This window comes from Saccopteryx leptura, chromosome 2, assembly GCF_036850995.1.
Source record: "Saccopteryx leptura isolate mSacLep1 chromosome 2, mSacLep1_pri_phased_curated, whole genome shotgun sequence".
Lineage (NCBI taxonomy): Eukaryota > Metazoa > Chordata > Mammalia > Chiroptera > Emballonuridae > Saccopteryx > Saccopteryx leptura.
The window spans coordinates 337,220,035-337,236,790 of record NC_089504.1 but is presented as its reverse complement, the minus strand read 5'-3'; the positions used below and the strand labels follow the sequence as shown (position 1 = coordinate 337,236,790).

At 36.7% G+C, this 16,756-nt stretch overlaps 1 protein-coding gene across 5 annotated transcripts in view; it reads right to left on the bottom strand.

The window, feature by feature from the left end:
- Positions 1-16,756, bottom strand: part of NF1 (neurofibromin 1) — a 238,987-nt gene that overhangs the window by 185,155 nt on the left and 37,076 nt on the right. For all 5 annotated transcript variants that reach the window (XM_066363768.1, XM_066363764.1, XM_066363767.1 and 2 more), the window contains 3 exons: positions 13,816-13,959; positions 12,087-12,170; positions 8,633-8,823 (listed from right to left, as the gene is read on the bottom strand). In XM_066363768.1, the coding sequence (XP_066219865.1) occupies positions 8,633-8,823; positions 12,087-12,170; positions 13,816-13,818 (278 nt within the window). In that variant the 5' untranslated portion in view covers positions 13,819-13,959. The remainder of the gene's footprint in view (positions 1-8,632; positions 8,824-12,086; positions 12,171-13,815; positions 13,960-16,756) is intronic.

Genomic DNA, 16,756 nt, shown 5'->3' with positions numbered 1-16,756 from the left:
CTTGTGAAAATCTAAAGAAAGATCATTTAGAGGATATGATAGAAAAAAACATGATATAATAAACTTCATTAGGTATATGTATATCAAATCACGTTGTATACTTTAAATATATATAATTTTTTTTGAAAAATCATTACAGCTGATGACTGTTGAAGCACAGTGATACATGAGCATTTAAAATACTCTTTTCTTTGCTATGTGTATCTTTAATTTTGTTCTAAAGTTTTTAAAATTCAAATTTCAAATTATAAGTAAAATAAAGATAAATTTTATTAACATCTATTCGCATAAACTAGACTTCAGAAACATGAATGGTACAGTAGTCCCTCTTACCAGCAGTTTTACTTTCTGCAGTTTAGTTACCCAAGATCAATCACAGTCCAAAAAATATTAAATGAAAAATTCGAGAAATAAATAATTCCTAAGTTTTAAATTGTATGACGCTCTGTGAAGCATGATGAAATCTTGTGCCATCTGCTATGTCATCTTTGAAAACTCAAGCTTTCTTGTCACCAAAGGCCTTTGTCTAAGATTTTGCAACATTTGCACATGTAAAAATAGACAACTTTTGTGTATTTCCTGAATCTAGTTCACTGGTTCCAGAACAGAAGTTAAGTGTCTCTGTCTCCGGAATAAACCAGTTCCTTTAGCTTTCAAGGGACAGACAGCTCCTCAGGCATGGGATCTACGAGATACATATTTCAGACAATTACATGAGCTATTTCATTTAGCTTGTGCCAGAAACAGAAGCTAAAATATCATTCACCCTAAGGCCCTAGCCGGTTGGCTCAGTGGTAGGGCGTCGGCCTGGCGTGCAGAAGTCCAGGTTTGAATCCCGGCCAGGGCACACAGGAGAAGTGCCCATTTGCTTCTCCACCCCTCCCCCTCTCCTTCCTCTCTGTCTCTCTCTTCCCCTCCCGCAGCGGAGGCTCCATAGGAGCAAAGATGGCCCGGGCGCTGGGGATGGCTCCTTGGCCTCGGCCCCAGGTGCTAGAGTGGCTCTGGTCGCAACAGAGCGACACCCTGGACAGGCAGAGCATCGCCCCCTGGTGGGCAGAGCGTCGCCCCCTGGTGGGCAGAGCATCGCCCCTGGTGGGCGTGCCGGGTGGATCCCGGTCGGGGGCATGCAGGAGTTTGTCTGTCTCTCCCCGTTTCCAGCTTCAGAAAAATACAAAAAAAAAAAAAAAAATCGGCCCGCCAAACAATTTTGTACTGATTTTTTTTTGTTTTCAACTGCAGTGAGAAAAGTGTTGCGTAACAGTTGCCTTTTGTAGACCTAGTGCGGCCTGCCGAAGGGCTGTGATCTTGCTCTGCGGCCCACATGCTGAGTTGAGTTTGAGACCCCTGATTTAGATGGAAATATCTTATGACATTGCTGTCACAGCATTAGGTGATATAAATTATGCAAGTATCTAGAATAGCAGTTCTTTCTAAAGATTGATTTTATATCTCATATACAATAATGAATCAACATTATGAAAATTTGTTGTGTTTGACTACCTGTGTATAGATGTTTCTCTTTTAGGATTAACATTAGCTTTTGATACTCCAGTCCTCTGCTTTTCTTGAAGGTAATATGGATGCAGATCTTAAGATAACTATTATTCTGCCAAAGCACACCACGTGCTGTGGCATATTCTGATATAGAGGATTAGCTACTTTCTCCACAGAATTACTGAACAACTGTACTCAATCTAATTGTTTTTCATAGGAGGGCTCTGTGGAATATCTAATTTGACATACCAACAGGGGCATAAGGCTCAATGACTTTAAAAATTCTATTTAAGTTGTTTAGAAATTTGCTGGGATTTTTATGGTTTCTCATTCTTTTTAATCATTTTTAATTTCTTCTTATATGACTCTAATCATTTCAAACTTAACTTGGGATAGTGAAACACAATACAATATACAGATGATGTCTTATAGAATTGTGCACCCGAAACCTGTATAATTAACCAAAGTCACCCCAATAAATTCAATTAAAAAATTTAGAACTTATGTATTAGTTTTAAGTTCGACTAAGAAAAAAAAGGTTGTTAAATGATCTCATATATTTGTAGGTACCCACATGGCACCATACATACTTATTAGACTATTATTGAGTATATTCTGTAATAACCAATTTGTACTTCTTAATCCCTTCACCTTTTTCACCCATTCCCACAACCCTGCTCCCATCTGGCCACTATCAAAATGTTCTATCTATTGTTAGGCTGGCAGAAGGAGGGACATACAGGCCTGATGAGTTCTGTAAGTTTATTTATGCATCTGCAAAACAGAGGGGCTGAGACCCTAGTGGCATTAGCCCAAGCTGCAGGAAGGGGGTGTTTGATATAGGGTTTGCTGCAGGCATTTGCTGGCATGGTGTTTACTGCACCTGGACATGCCCAGACTAGCACATCCTGGGTTGTGACCTTGGTCACAGACTGTCTCCCTTTCCCAACCCTCAGGGCCCTCCTGATGGCCTTGTCCCAAGGACATTTCTCAGAACCAAAGGCTTTGTGAGGGAAGTGGTAGAAGGAGAGGGGGAGGTTGGGTGAGGGGAATTTTGAGTTTTAAAGGGGCTCTGGATTTAAAGGAGCCCTGAACCCAAGCCTCACATCCAGGAGTCTGTTTCTGATTTGCTAGTTCATTTAGTTTGTTTTTTAGGTTCAACTATTGATAGACTATGTATTCATTGCCATTTTATTGTTCACATTTTTTACCTTTTCTTCTTCATCTTCTTAAAGAAGACCTTTTAACGTTTCATGGTGATGAACTCTTTCAGCTTTTTTTTTGTCTGGGAAGCTCTTTATGTATACTCTAATTCCAAATGACAGCTTTTCTGGTTGAGTAATCTGTTGTAGGTCCTCGCTTTTTATCACTTTGAATATTTCTTGCCCCTCCCTTCTGGCCTGCAGTTTCTGTTCAGAAATGAGCTGACAGTTGTATGGGAGCTCCCATGTGGGTATCTAACCTCTTTTCTCTTGCTGCTTTCAAGATTTTATCTTTAACCTTTTGGATTATGATGTATCTTGGTGTGGGCCTCTTTGGGTTCATTTTGTCTGGGACTGTGTGCTTCCTGGATTTGTATGTCTATTTCCTTCATGAGGCTAGGGTAGTTTTCTGTCATTTATTTCACACAGGTTTTCAATTTCTGCTCTCTCTCTTCTACTTGGCACCCCCCATGATGTGAATGTTGGTACACTTGAAGTGGTCCTGGAGGCTTCTTACACTTGCCTCCTTTTGGATAATTTTTCTTTTTGCTGTTCTGATTGGATGTTTTTTGCTCCCTTATATCCCAAATCGGTTTTCATTCTCTGCTTTACTTCATCATTTACTGCTGATTCCCTATAAATTATTCATTTCAGTTAGTGTGTCCTTCATTTTTGACTGGTTCTCTTTCATGATTTCTATGTCCTAAGTTCCTTGAGCATCCATCCTTATAACCAATGTTGTGAACTCTGTATCTGATCATTTGCTTGCCTCCATTTTGTTTAGAACTTTTTCTAAAAATTTCTCCTGTCCTTTCATTTAGGACGTTTCTTGGTCTCTGTATTCTGGCTGCTATCTTATATTTGTTTCTGTGTATTAAGTAGAGCTGCTATGTCTCCCAAGCTTGGCAGAATGGCCTTGTACAATAGGTGTCCTGTAGGGCACATAGCACAGTTTCCCCAGTCATCTGAGCAGGGCGCTCCAGATGCGTCACTGTGTGGGCTATGTGCACTGTCCTGTTGTAACTGAGCCTTGACTGGTGTTGGGGTCACAGGGAGATACGGACCCCAAGGCTAATCAGCTGCGAGGACTAGCTGCAACTACTGCAGAGGAGCTGCTGTGCAGGAGGAATCAACCCTATAAAGTAGGACTTGCTTCAGTGGGGCTCTGATGCTTACTGTCAGCCTCTTGGGTGTGTCACTTGTGGAGGTGGTAGGGTTGTAATCGCGCATGGTCTGAAGCTGTCCACAGGTGCACTGACTCTGAGACTTCCCAGTGGTGCAAGGCCAGCCACCCCTAATACCCCACTTGAGACCACCCAGCATGAGCTACAGAGTGATCTGCAGATGGCTGCTACTTGTTCTGGGCATGGAGGTGCCCAGAAGAGGCCAAGCTGTGAACTAAGGCCAGCTGCCACTAGTGCCAGGCCAGGAGCCACTTAGGAAGAAATACAGGGTATGCAAGAGATCCAATGCTGCTTGTTTGAGAGATTTTAGGGAAGTCCAAAGAATGAGACAAGAGAAGCCGTTAGTACGGAGAAGCCACTAGAAAGGACTTGGGTGGGCCCATAAGTTGGGTGGGGCAGGATCTCAGGGAATCAACTGTGTGATGCAAACGGTGTGAGCCAGGTTAATGGAGACTCAGAAAAGGTGCTCACCTGCTGGCTCTGTGAGGGAAGGGCTCAGAAAAGGAACAATAGCCTCTGCCAGCACTTTTAACTAGCAGAAAACTGCCCCCCCCCAGCACTTGCCCTGATGCCAATCAATCCCTCCCCTTATATATCCCTAGTTCCTTTTGAGCTGCTGCCCCAGTGCTGAAGCAGAGACAGTAAGTCCAACTAAGTCTGTGTGTGGGCCCTTTAAGAGGAACACCTGGGACTCCTGAAGCTCTCCATCTCACTCAGACACAATACCAATGGTTTTTATAGCCAGAAGTTATGAGGACTTGTCTTCCTGGCTCTGGAACCCTTCTAGGAGGCCTGGTGTGGGGCAGGGACCCCTTGTTCCTTAGGGGAACCTCTGCAGCCAAGAAATCAAGATATCCCTGCCGACTTTAAACCAAATCACCATCTCTGGGTATGGAGTGTTTCTGCCCCTCTGACCGGTCTCCATGTGACTTCTTTAAATCCCTAGTTGTAGGACTTCCATTCAGCCAGATTTCAGGCAGTTCTGAATGATGGTTGTTCTGTAGCTTAGTTTCAATTTTGATGTGGTTGTGGGGGGGATTCGAGTACTGTTTACCTATGGCCGCCATCTTGACTGGAAGTTACTTCTTTTGTAAACTGATTGCAAATTCATCTCTAGTTCAGTCTGTACTTTCTTTGGGAATCTCTTATAGTTTGGGGCTGTAGGAGTGTCCTAGTGATAGATCTGCATTTGCATTTGCCAGGTGCCCAATTCTGGACATATTTTTTCATTTCTGAGCCCCAGATTGTATGGATAGTATACATGTGGACCACAAAATCTAATATAAGGTAATAGCCCTGGGCAACATTTTCCCTACCCTAAGCTTAGGCAAAGCAGACAAAATTCTTGTGCTGGTAGTTATTTCTTTTCCTTCCCTCCCTCTCTCCTTTCCCTATTCTCTCCTTCCCTACTTTTCTCTCTCCTTCTTTCCCTCCCTCCCTCACTCCACTTGATTCCTTTATTTCTTGTTCTGACTCTCTCTTTTTGGAGGGAGTACATAGCTCTTTCTAGTCATGTTTTATACAAGGCCCCAGTACTCCCTGCATTATGAGTGTACAAGGCCTTGTATACAGTCCCATGTGATGTTAGCCTAAACACCTGGCTTAAGAGAAGAAAAATATCTAACCATTCCCACCATTCCTGTGTTGCCTTCAAAACCATCTCTGGTTTTCACCTTCCTCTTCAATTCTGGACCTGGATGCATGGATTGGTGAGTGCTGTTTGTTTCACTTTATTACTATACATTTTAAATATCTTTCTGTTGTTCAGTTTACCTGGTCTTTCTAGATGTTTTATTGACAGGTTTTCTACTTCACTTCTTTTGCTCAAACCACTCTTTGGTTTCTCTGCTTCAGAAATGACATTTAAACTTCACAAAATACCCCTTTCCTTATGGAAATAACTGATTATATGAGGAGTTAAACTTTCCATTTTTCACAACCACAAGAACCAGCTTTTCAGATTTATTAAGTTGTGTTTCCTAAGGAGTCACATCTCATATTTCTAGGCTCTTTGCATCAGCTGTGGAATTTTTAGCATATTTGTTTAAGTGTTGAGGAACTTTCTATTCCCAGTGTGATAAACTGCTAAACTTTTCTTATCCTGTTAAGCTTTAGTGTGCTTAATTTTAATGTTAGCTATACACCTGTAGGCCAAAGCAAGTGTAAGAATTTGAGAATATGATTGATTTCATTTTTAGCAACTGAAGGTTTAATGTGATGCCAATTTTAAACTAAAATGGTTATAATCTGAGTTAATATTGTGAATAAATTCATGTAGTATTTGTACTTTTGTACCATATCTCTCTCTATAGTTTCTGAAAATCAGTGATTCAATTCTATGCCTCTAATGAGGCATACTCATTAGAAAGCACTATTCAAAAGATTAGCAAATGCCATCTTTTGAAAAGCTGATGTTTGTAGTTGTTACTGAAAAAAGGAAGAAAATTTTAATTTCTTTTTTTTTACATTAGTGTAAAGAAATCTATTTTTTGTGTGTTATATTGTTTTTAAAATCTACATATTTGCTGTTTTATAAATAACTCATATTTGGATAGACTAAAAAACATGGTATTCTTTTGATTTTTGATCATCTTCTACCTTCAGTGTAAGATTATTTCAAATAGTAAGGCTGGTTTAGTCATCTAAACAAAGAAGGGGTTTTGTTTTGTAGAAAGAGAGGAAAGGAGAGAGGGGGAGAGGGAAGGGGGGAGAAAGAAGAGAAACATTGATTTGTTGTTCCACTTATTTATACATCTACTAGTTGATTCTTTTTTTTTTTTTTTTTGAGAGAGAGAGAGAGAGGAGAGATGAGAAGCATCAGCTTGGAGTTACTTTCACTTTAGTTGTACGTTGATTGCTTCTTGCATGTGCCTTGATTAGGGTGAGCCAACATCTCCTTGCTTAAGCCAACAACCTTGAGCTTTTCATGCAAGCAACTTTTGGGCTCAAGCAAGTGAGCTTTGGGATCATGTGGACCATTCTCCGACTCAAGGCAGTGACCTCAGGGCTTCCAACTGGTTACCTCAGTGTTCAGGTCGATGCTTTATCCATTGCACCACCACCAGGCAAGCTACTGTTTGATTCTATTATGTTCCCTGACCAGGAATCAAACCCACAATCTTGGCTTATCCAGATGACACTCCAACCAACTGAGCTACCCACCAACCCAGGGCTGTTTTTTGTTTTTTTAACTTTTGTGCCTCCTATTCCCTAGGTGTTTGTTACCTTCCTGCTTTAATCAGTGTATTATTCCTCCAATATAAAATGTCATCACTCAAAAGATTTCATGAAGACTCTGTATATTGTATAAACATTACCAAACATTATTAATCATATTGTACCATTAAATAAAATTTTAATTTTCCTTGCACCAGGCATGAGTGGTTAAAGAATAGTAATGTCTAGCATCATGATTATTGAAATGTCGCTTTTTATTTAAGAGATGGCAGGTTTTTGAAGTTAGCGAATTCCTCCAAATACCACAGCACAAATTCTCAAATGATGATGCATGTTCTCATTTACACCTATTGGAAAACAACAGAAGAATAAACAAATCTGACTAATACAGGTCCACTGTTCACACAATATAAACAAGTCAAAAGATGTAGGTTCCAATAAGCAAAGAGAATTGTTTTCTCTAGTATTATTCTTTGATTCACTGAATCACTAAGAAGTGATTCATGTTATATTTCCTACTGGGTCATAATTAAGGACCCATTTGATTCTACTTACGTGAGAAAGGCAAGTTATATGCATGAAAGGAAGTGCCAGAGTTACTGGCTACTGTCAGTTATAAGTCTATTCATTAAGCACCATCTATACCAATTTCTCCATCTGCAGCATACCACAACTGATGATCACATGAGGATTTTTAATTATCAGTAAAAGCTTAAATTATATTTATTGTACAATTTTAAAGCAAAGCAGCATGTATTACAAAAGAAATGTCATTGTGCTTGCTTCAGCAGTACATATACAGAAGAAATGTCATCAAATTGTGGTTAAAACAGAAGTATAGGGAAGTAGCAAACCTGGTATAGTAAAACTAATAGACAGTGAAACCAGTCTGTCTTAGAAATTTTGGATCCTCCACTTTTGGCAAATCACCTTGATTACTTCTTTGGGTGCTAGTTTGTTTACCTGTAAAACGGGGGAAGTATCACATACATTTCAAAGATACTAAGAAGATAAAACAGCACAGTATATACTATAAAAATGCCCAACAAATGAGAATTTTTACAGTTCATATACTTAAAACACAGTCCACTTTTTGCAGATTTCTATTTGTCAATTATTCACTTCCTTTTGTTTCCATATTTCTGGTATTTTTTTGTTTTTCGGGGGATTTTTGTTTTGGGGTTTTTTTGGTAATTCAGGATCTTATGATAAGGAGCAGAGCTGTACAACCCTTAGAATTCTGACTACTCTTATCAATTATTTTCTCTGATAGGCTAATTTCATTTAAAGGAATAGTATGTTAAAAAGTAAAAAATTCATACCTAGTATTTAGGGGGAAAAAAAAAAGCTTATTCATGGGTGATATTTCCTAAAATTGAGAGTTCCGATTTTATAACAGTACTTATATTTAATTGTACAAACCACTACCACAATTTCAAAGAAATCAATGCATAAAATTTCTACAAAAGCCCAGGTCAAACTCATTTCTTTCACCTTTAATTTTTATATAGATTAAAGAAAAACATCAAAAATATATATTACTTACAACAGTCCTATGTAAATTTATACACTGACCTTGTAGAAATGCGACTAAAGACTGCATTGAAGTTGTTACAGCTGAGAGAAAATAAAACCCCAGAGGCAGAATTCCGAAGTTCAGCTGCATGTTGGTTTCCTTCACGACAGGTGTGAAGAAAATGGCAGATTTCTGGCAGCAACTGTTTGACCAGCATTGTTTCATCTAATCTCATTGTGTCCTTTGGTTGCTAAAATAGAAATAATCACATAATCCTAAAACTTTTTTAAATTTACAAGTAAATATTTCTATGATAAAAATTTTCAAATACACCTAAGAGTTGAAATAGAATAATGAACAACCATATATACACTAATCACCTAGATTCAATAGTTCATATTTCATCATGTCTGCTATATCTACAGTTAGTCTAATAAAGAGAATGGTTCCACCTTTTGCTTCTTCACCACAATAAAAGCCCAGCCCCCACACCCACTCCTGCCTGTCCTTGTTCATCAAATCCCTACATAAGCCCTTCTCTCCCCCTCCTGGGAATCCACAGTTTGTTGCGAGTTCTAAATAATCATTACTCATATTCTTTAGTGAAGGCATTGTGTCATCTGTTCCAACAGACAAATAATTTCCTGGATGGACAATCACACCTGCCTTTGAGCAGTTTGACCAAAACAGATAAATAGTATTTATTAGAAATAATTTTTGTTTTGTCTGAACCATTTCAAAGTAAGTTACAAGTATAATGTTTCAACCATACATATTTCAGCACCTCTTAAAATAAGGACATTCTGCAATATAACTTCAATCAATCTTCACGCCAAGGAAAAATAAACAATTCCCCTGTATCAGCTAACACCCATTCTGTACATTTCCCCAGCTGCCCCCAAAATGTCTTTCATAACTTCAAAAAAGGTTCACAGCTTACATACAGCAGGATTGCTATGTTCCTTTAGTCTCTTTATTTTAAAACTATATCATCTTTATTTTCCATAACATTGACAGTTTCTCTAAATGGTCCAGTTGCCTTAGTAAATATTCCATATTATTGACTTATTTTAGTGGTGTAACTTAACTTGTTATATTCTAGCTACTGTATTTTCTGTAAGGTGGGAAGCCTAAACCTAGGTCTGATTACATTCAGGTATTAAACATTTCAGGTAATTCATATTACATCATATCAGGAGTACTTAATGCCAGTTAACCTCACTGTAAATGACACTGTTTGTAACTTCAGTGTTAACATGGAAATCTCTACTTTGTAAAATGTATCTCTACTTTAGAATATAAATCTCTACTTTACAATTAACAAAACAATCAATGGATAAACTATCTTGCAGCTATACTGTTCCAATCAATATTTCACCTAACAGTTTTAGTATCTATGTACCAAAGATAATTTTGATGATGCCAAGCATAATAACAGAACAAAATTTTCATAATTGTGTGCTATGCTCCATACTGTAATTACAACCCGTGTGATTTCAGATTCAAATACGTGCACTGAAATATATGGACAGTAAATAAATAGATGATACCAAAAAGTACAAAATTTGAGTCACAAGACCTATTCCTTCCTCATTTATAGGCTAACCAAACAATACAGATGTTGAAAATGACTCCAACTATAAACAAATAAAAATTGTGTAAATGTTTATTCTTTTGAATAATGGTCATATATACAGAAACAAATATTTAAGATTCCTCAAAACTCTGTAAAATTTTACTTATAATAAGATAATAAATATTTGTTCCCTTTCATTAGCTATTTCAATTACTTATATGATAAGCATGTACTTGTAGGCTCAGTTCATCTCAAATTCCCTCAACTTACTTTGAGTTAAAAGCAAAAATCAAGACAGTCATAAAATCACTGATTTTATGAATAAAACACAATTGTTCAATAATTTGAATTGTATCATTTCTTAAATCATAAAATTGTCAGTTTAATTTTTAAAAACATACATATTTTCAATCATAGAGCAGAGCAAGGTGACATTTTATGTGTAATACAAGTTACACTATGCCCACTTATTAGAATTTTAATTAGGCTATTTTGAAAGAGTATTAAATTAACAGAGGCCAATAATATCTCCAAAGCATTTATTATTACCTCTCAATTATAAATGTTAACAGAGCAAAGCTGTAGAACTAAGAGAGGCCATAAACCACCCTCCCCGCATTGAAACATGGAAGTGGCTGATATACAGGTACATATAATCAAAGCAATATGTCTACTACAAAGAGTTGATTCAGAAGTTAAAAAATTATCTACCTTCACAATGCCACCATCCTATTTAACAACCTCTTTGCTCTTTTATTCAATTTTACAAAGGAACAACAGCACATCACAAATTAATAGAAAGCACCAAGCTAAAACAGAACTAGCTCACTCTCAATTTAAGTAAAAAACTTAAAAACACTATCTCACAATTCTGGAATATAGCCAAGGGTCAATAAAAGAATTTTAAAACATTATGCTTACATGTTGTGACCTATAATCTTAAATACTTCTCTTCCCTAAGGATATAGTATTGTGTGAATGTAATTATTTTTCCCAACTCCTTACTATATCCCCTCCCAAACACTTCTGATCATTCCCTCTCTTCTCACCACACAATCAGCCCTCCCTTAGCAAAGTCCCTTCCATCTAGGTTGACTAGAGGACAATTGTAACATATATGGAAAAAAGAAGTAATTCTTAATAAAAGCAAGTAATGTGCCAAAGGAAGACAGAATATAAGGAATAAGTTGACTCCAATATATACTGATAGACAAATCTTTAAAATGGGAGGTATTTATAAATTTATTTATTTATATAAACTTCTACCATGTCCCAGGAAGAATTCACGCTATTGAAATATAGAAACACTTTGCTTTATACAATAGAAATATTCTTGAAAAAAATTCCAGTTAACTCATGATTAAAATACACTAAGATAACTATTTAAAGACACCTGAGGAAGAACTATTTTGTACTCAACGAATCCTCTATATGTCTATTTTATATGTTCATATTTACAAATAACAAGAGTTCTTCAGGTAGGATATATCAGTAATAGAGTTTTCATTTTTAAGATCGTTTTTATATAGCTTGAAAAGTGAAATGTTAAAATTATATTCACAATGGGAAACAAGACTCCTCTTGGTCTTTAGCATCACATCCTTTCAAAGTTAAGCAATGCTACAGGCCTAACAATAGCTAAAGAAATTAATAAAATCAAATAGTGGCCTTTTTTCATAAAATCTTTTCTTAAAAAACCTGAGATATTTGTGGCTCAATGTATAATTAAACTAATTACAAAAGATGAGAAAATAATTTTCTCTTGAAAACTCGTTCATGCCACCCAATCTCCTGTTTTAAATTTCATATGCATGTCTTAGACAGAAAGTCCATGCAACTGTTCTGACCCTGGATTAACTCAAAGTATACCTATACTTTGGTACATCAGATCAAATTAAATTCACAAGACCTGCCCACTTAAGAATAGATTTACTTACCCCAGCAAGACATTTTTCCAGTGTATCCAATATAATCAACTGAGAGAGATATAAATTTTTTTCAGCAGCTTCTCCAAATATTCTCTAAGAAGAAAAGATATTCAGAACACTAAAAGTTGGTTACTACTCTCTTCTACCAAACAGAACACATCTGAAAAATGAGAGACTAAGGATCAAAAAAATTAAGTCTTCCAGATTATATGACTTTTAATTCTACTATTTCTGACTTTATACTAATGCTCACAAAATAAATTATCGAGCAAATAAAATTGCTGGCATTCATTAAAGTCTGCCATTAGCCTTATAACAGTAAAAGATACTTAGATTTGTACTTTAAAAATATGTAGGATATACATACACATCTAGATCTTTCCCAAGAATCTTGAATGGAGCATTTAACTATATCTTGGTGCCACAAAATAATCAAAGTCTAAATTCTTACAGCAAAAATCACTATAATACCAGCTACAGTGAATTTTAAGTATTCATCGTTCTTAAATTGAATACTACACTGTTTACCAACAAGAGACTATGGTTTCCACAATTCAATTTACTCAATAAGAACTAAATGAATGTCAGTATCATAATACTGTTTTTGTTTTAAAAAGGGTCAAAATATTAAAATATTTTCGATGTAACTGGGAACACAGCCACTTATTATGTAAGTAAAATTCTACCACTGTGCCCCACACACTGTGTAACAGAAGAGCTCCAGAAAATCTTGAATGTATTTCTGTATATCACTTTACATATTTATAAAAAGCCCTGCTTTTTTTCAGAAAATCTTTTCTTCCATAAAAAGAAAATTTCTTTGTAAGGCAAATGATTGTTCACACCTCCAATTTATCAATTTTGTAAGTTTTGGGTATTGTCTAATCAGCTTTTTAAAAAGAAAACACACCAAAGATGATGTGACTATAAAAATAGGATTAATTTTCACAATCTACAACAAGTCAGTTTCATAGTTCAATACCAATTGTGATTATAAATACTAAAGACAATCAGAGCTTTTTGAGTTTAGTCAAGAAATATCCAGATTAGTTGATTTAAAGTGAATATGAAGGAAATTTTAGATAGGGGTTCACAGAAAGGAAGGAATTACCAGAAAGAGAAAGGAGAAATATGTTCAAAGGTACAAAGAGAGAACAGTAGGAGTACCTTGGAGTTTAGGAAATGTAAACAGATTTTATAAAATGGGGGGAAAGAAGCAATTGTAAGCTTTTGACAGTAGAGTAACTGTCAAATTGCTATTTGAGGACACTTCAGCAACAAGTTCTCTAACTACTATAGAGTCTGTCACAAGCTACAAGGAAGAAAGATATAAAACAGTATTTTCACAAAAGCAATCTCAAATTTTAGGACAAGGTCATATTTTATTTATCATCTACTTAGGACTGGGATAATTTGGTATGTAAATGTTCAAATAAGAAGATAAGGAATTATAACAGATTACTATAGTCAATTCATGTATGACACAAAATCAATATGAAATCATAATTCCAGGAAAATAATGGGAAGGAAATAAAGTCACAAATAAGAGAAGTATATAAGGGAAAAAAAAATCAAAAACAAAAATGAAAGTATAAAGGTTACCTGTCCTGATCCGTGAAGTAAGATGAATGTTTATAGCAAATGCCTTTCCGTACTTCAAAATATCCTAATCCAAATTTTTTAAATAAAAAACAAGTCCAAGTAAACTCCCCAACAGAGCAGTAACCCAGTTACTTACCATATTGTTAACATTCTTTAAGATTGTAGTGAGGCCGCTAATAACCAAAGAAAACTTGTATTTGGAAATATTGATAAGACATTCCTTGTTGTGTTCGGTACTGACTTTGGTATGTGTGTTTTGCTGTCCTGTTTTTATTGGAAGCTAAAAACAAACAAACAAACAAAAAGTTAGCTTATATTTGAAAATGAATAAAAAGAACTCCATTCCACAATGAAAATCATGAGATTTTAGAAAAATTCATCAACCACAGTTAACTATATTACTATCTCAAGTTCCAATTTTTTATATATAATAGCTTTTATAGCAAATCTAAAACCCTTTGGAAATTTCAATTTTTGCAGCTCTCTTTCTGGAAGTCATAAATCTCTATCTACAAAATTAAATCCCTACCCAGTTCTATATAAGAAAGAATGACTCACAGAAATAGAGCTAATTCCTTGCAGCTAAAAATTATTTCAGAGAATGTCTGCAATAAAATGCACACAATCCTTTTCCTTATACATTGAACTGAGGCATTAACAAAAACAGACAAAAAAAAAATCTATGCCCCATACCTCCAGTCAATAATGGCACATTTTTCTTTCTTTCTTTCTTTTTTATTAAGTGAGAGGCAGGGAGGCAGAGAGACAGACTCCTGCATGCACCCTGACCGGGATCCACCCAGCAAGCCCTTTACCAGGGCGATGCTCTGCCCATCTAAGGCCACCACTCCATTGCTCTGTAACAGAGCTATTTTGGTGCCTGAGGGGAGGCCATGGAGCCATCCTCAGTGACCAGGGCCAACTTTGCTCGAACCATTTGACCCATGGCTGCGGGAGGAGGGGTGAGGTAGAGAAGCAGATGATTACTACTCCTGTGTACCTAACAGGGAATCAAACCTAGGACTTCCACATGCCAGGCCAATATGCTCTACTGCTGAGCCAACCAGCCAGGGCCTGCACATTTTTCAAAAATCAGAATAAACAGAGTAAGACTGAATCAGGTAAGATAGCCACTCTCAGGTACAACAAACCAGGAACAAAGATAAATCTCATTTAAAAAAATACCCTTTAAGGGGACCACATTTACCTTCATCTGTGAATGAGTTAAGCTACATTACCAAGACATTGATGTCTGCTCTGTTCAAGAGTAGCATGCTGTGTTAAAAGTACCATGAACATACTTACTGTTTAAATATTAGACCCTTATAATGCTAACCGAGAACACTGGTAAGGTTCCTCTGTGAAAAAACAAAACTCAGTCCAGCTTTCTATTTCTAAATGGTGCAACTAAAGGCAGTAAGAGGCTGAGCAGCATACCCAAGTTTGCTTAGTCAGTTAATAATAGGTGACTAATCTGATAGTAAAGAAATACTAAATAAAAGAGGAAAAGCATTTTTAGACTTTGGAGGAGGGGCAGAATAGAAGCTACAGAATTAGATAATGTTAACTATAAAGTTTACAAAGGGAAAAAATCTGAAAGATCAAGAGAAGATGACAGTGGCTGTAATGTAGCTGTGACTCTTCTCCCCAAATCCCTTTGTGATGGTTAATTTTATGTGTCAACTAGATTGGATCACAAGGTACACGGGTATTTGGCTAAACATTATTTCCAGATGTGTCTCTGAGGGTGTTCCAGAATTAAATTAGCATTTGAATAGATACACTCAGTAAAGCAGTTTGCATCCCCATCCCCACCCAACGTGGGTGGGCATCACCCAATCCACTGAAGGCCTGAACAGAGCAGAGGCAGAGGAAAGAAGAATGAATTAGTCTGGTCCACCTGACTGTTTGATCTGTGACACTGACCTTCTCCTGCCCTGGGCAATTCTGGTTCTCAGATCTTCAGACCCAGACTAGAATCTACACTATCAGCTCCCCAGGTTCTCAGGCCTTTGCACTCAGTCTGAATTACAACAACAGCTTTCCCACGTCTCAAACTGCAGATGGCAGATCATGGGATTTCTCAGCCTCTATAACAACATGAGCCCAGTGGTGGGATTCAAATAATTTAACAACCAGTTCTATGCCCTAATGACTGTTTTAAGTATAAAAAAACGATATACAGAAGGGTAGTTTATTATTTCATGCATTTAATACTTAAACAGGAATAAAAGAGGTACACAAAACTAGATTATAAGAGTTCTAAAATTTTAATGAAAAAATATTAAATAATACCTGACAAAAAACAATACAACTGTTATTTAAGATATTTCCATATTGCTTCTTGATTGGAGTCCTCACTTGAAATTTTTTTCACCTATGGACAGAATGAACATTACTACGAGCACTTAAAATATGCTGTTGTGCAGATGAACATTAAAAAAGAGTGAGGAATGTAAAATTGTGATTTCCACATTGGGCGGCTGCCCAGGTGCTCACCTTAGAGAACCCTGATTACAAGTGTCATTTTAACAACCAGTTCGCCAAACTCAACAAAAAATTAGGTATCAGTTCTGCTGAACTGGTGTGAACCAGCAGAATCCCACCACTGCATGAGCCAATTCTTTATAATAAATCTCTTCACACACATACACACACACAAATATATATATATATACATATTCCCTATTATAATGGCAAAAGGGACTTTACAGATGCAATTAAGGTCCCTAACCAGTTGACTTGGAGTTGATCAAACGATCACCTTGAATGAACCTTTTCTAACCAGCTGAGCCATAGAGATTTGAAGCAGCAAAAATGCTCTCTGATGGGATAGCTCAGTTGGTTGGAGTGTGTCCTGATACTCCAAGGTTGCAGGTTCGATCTCCAGTCATGGTACATACAAGAATCAATCAATGAATGCATAAATAAGTGGAACAACAAATTGATGTGTCTGCCTGTCTCCCTTCCTCTCTTTCTAAATTCAATAAATTTTAAAAAAATGCTTTCTGTTGGCCTTGAAGAAGCAAACTACATTACTGTGGGGAAGCCCACATGGCAGGAAACAGCCAGTGGCC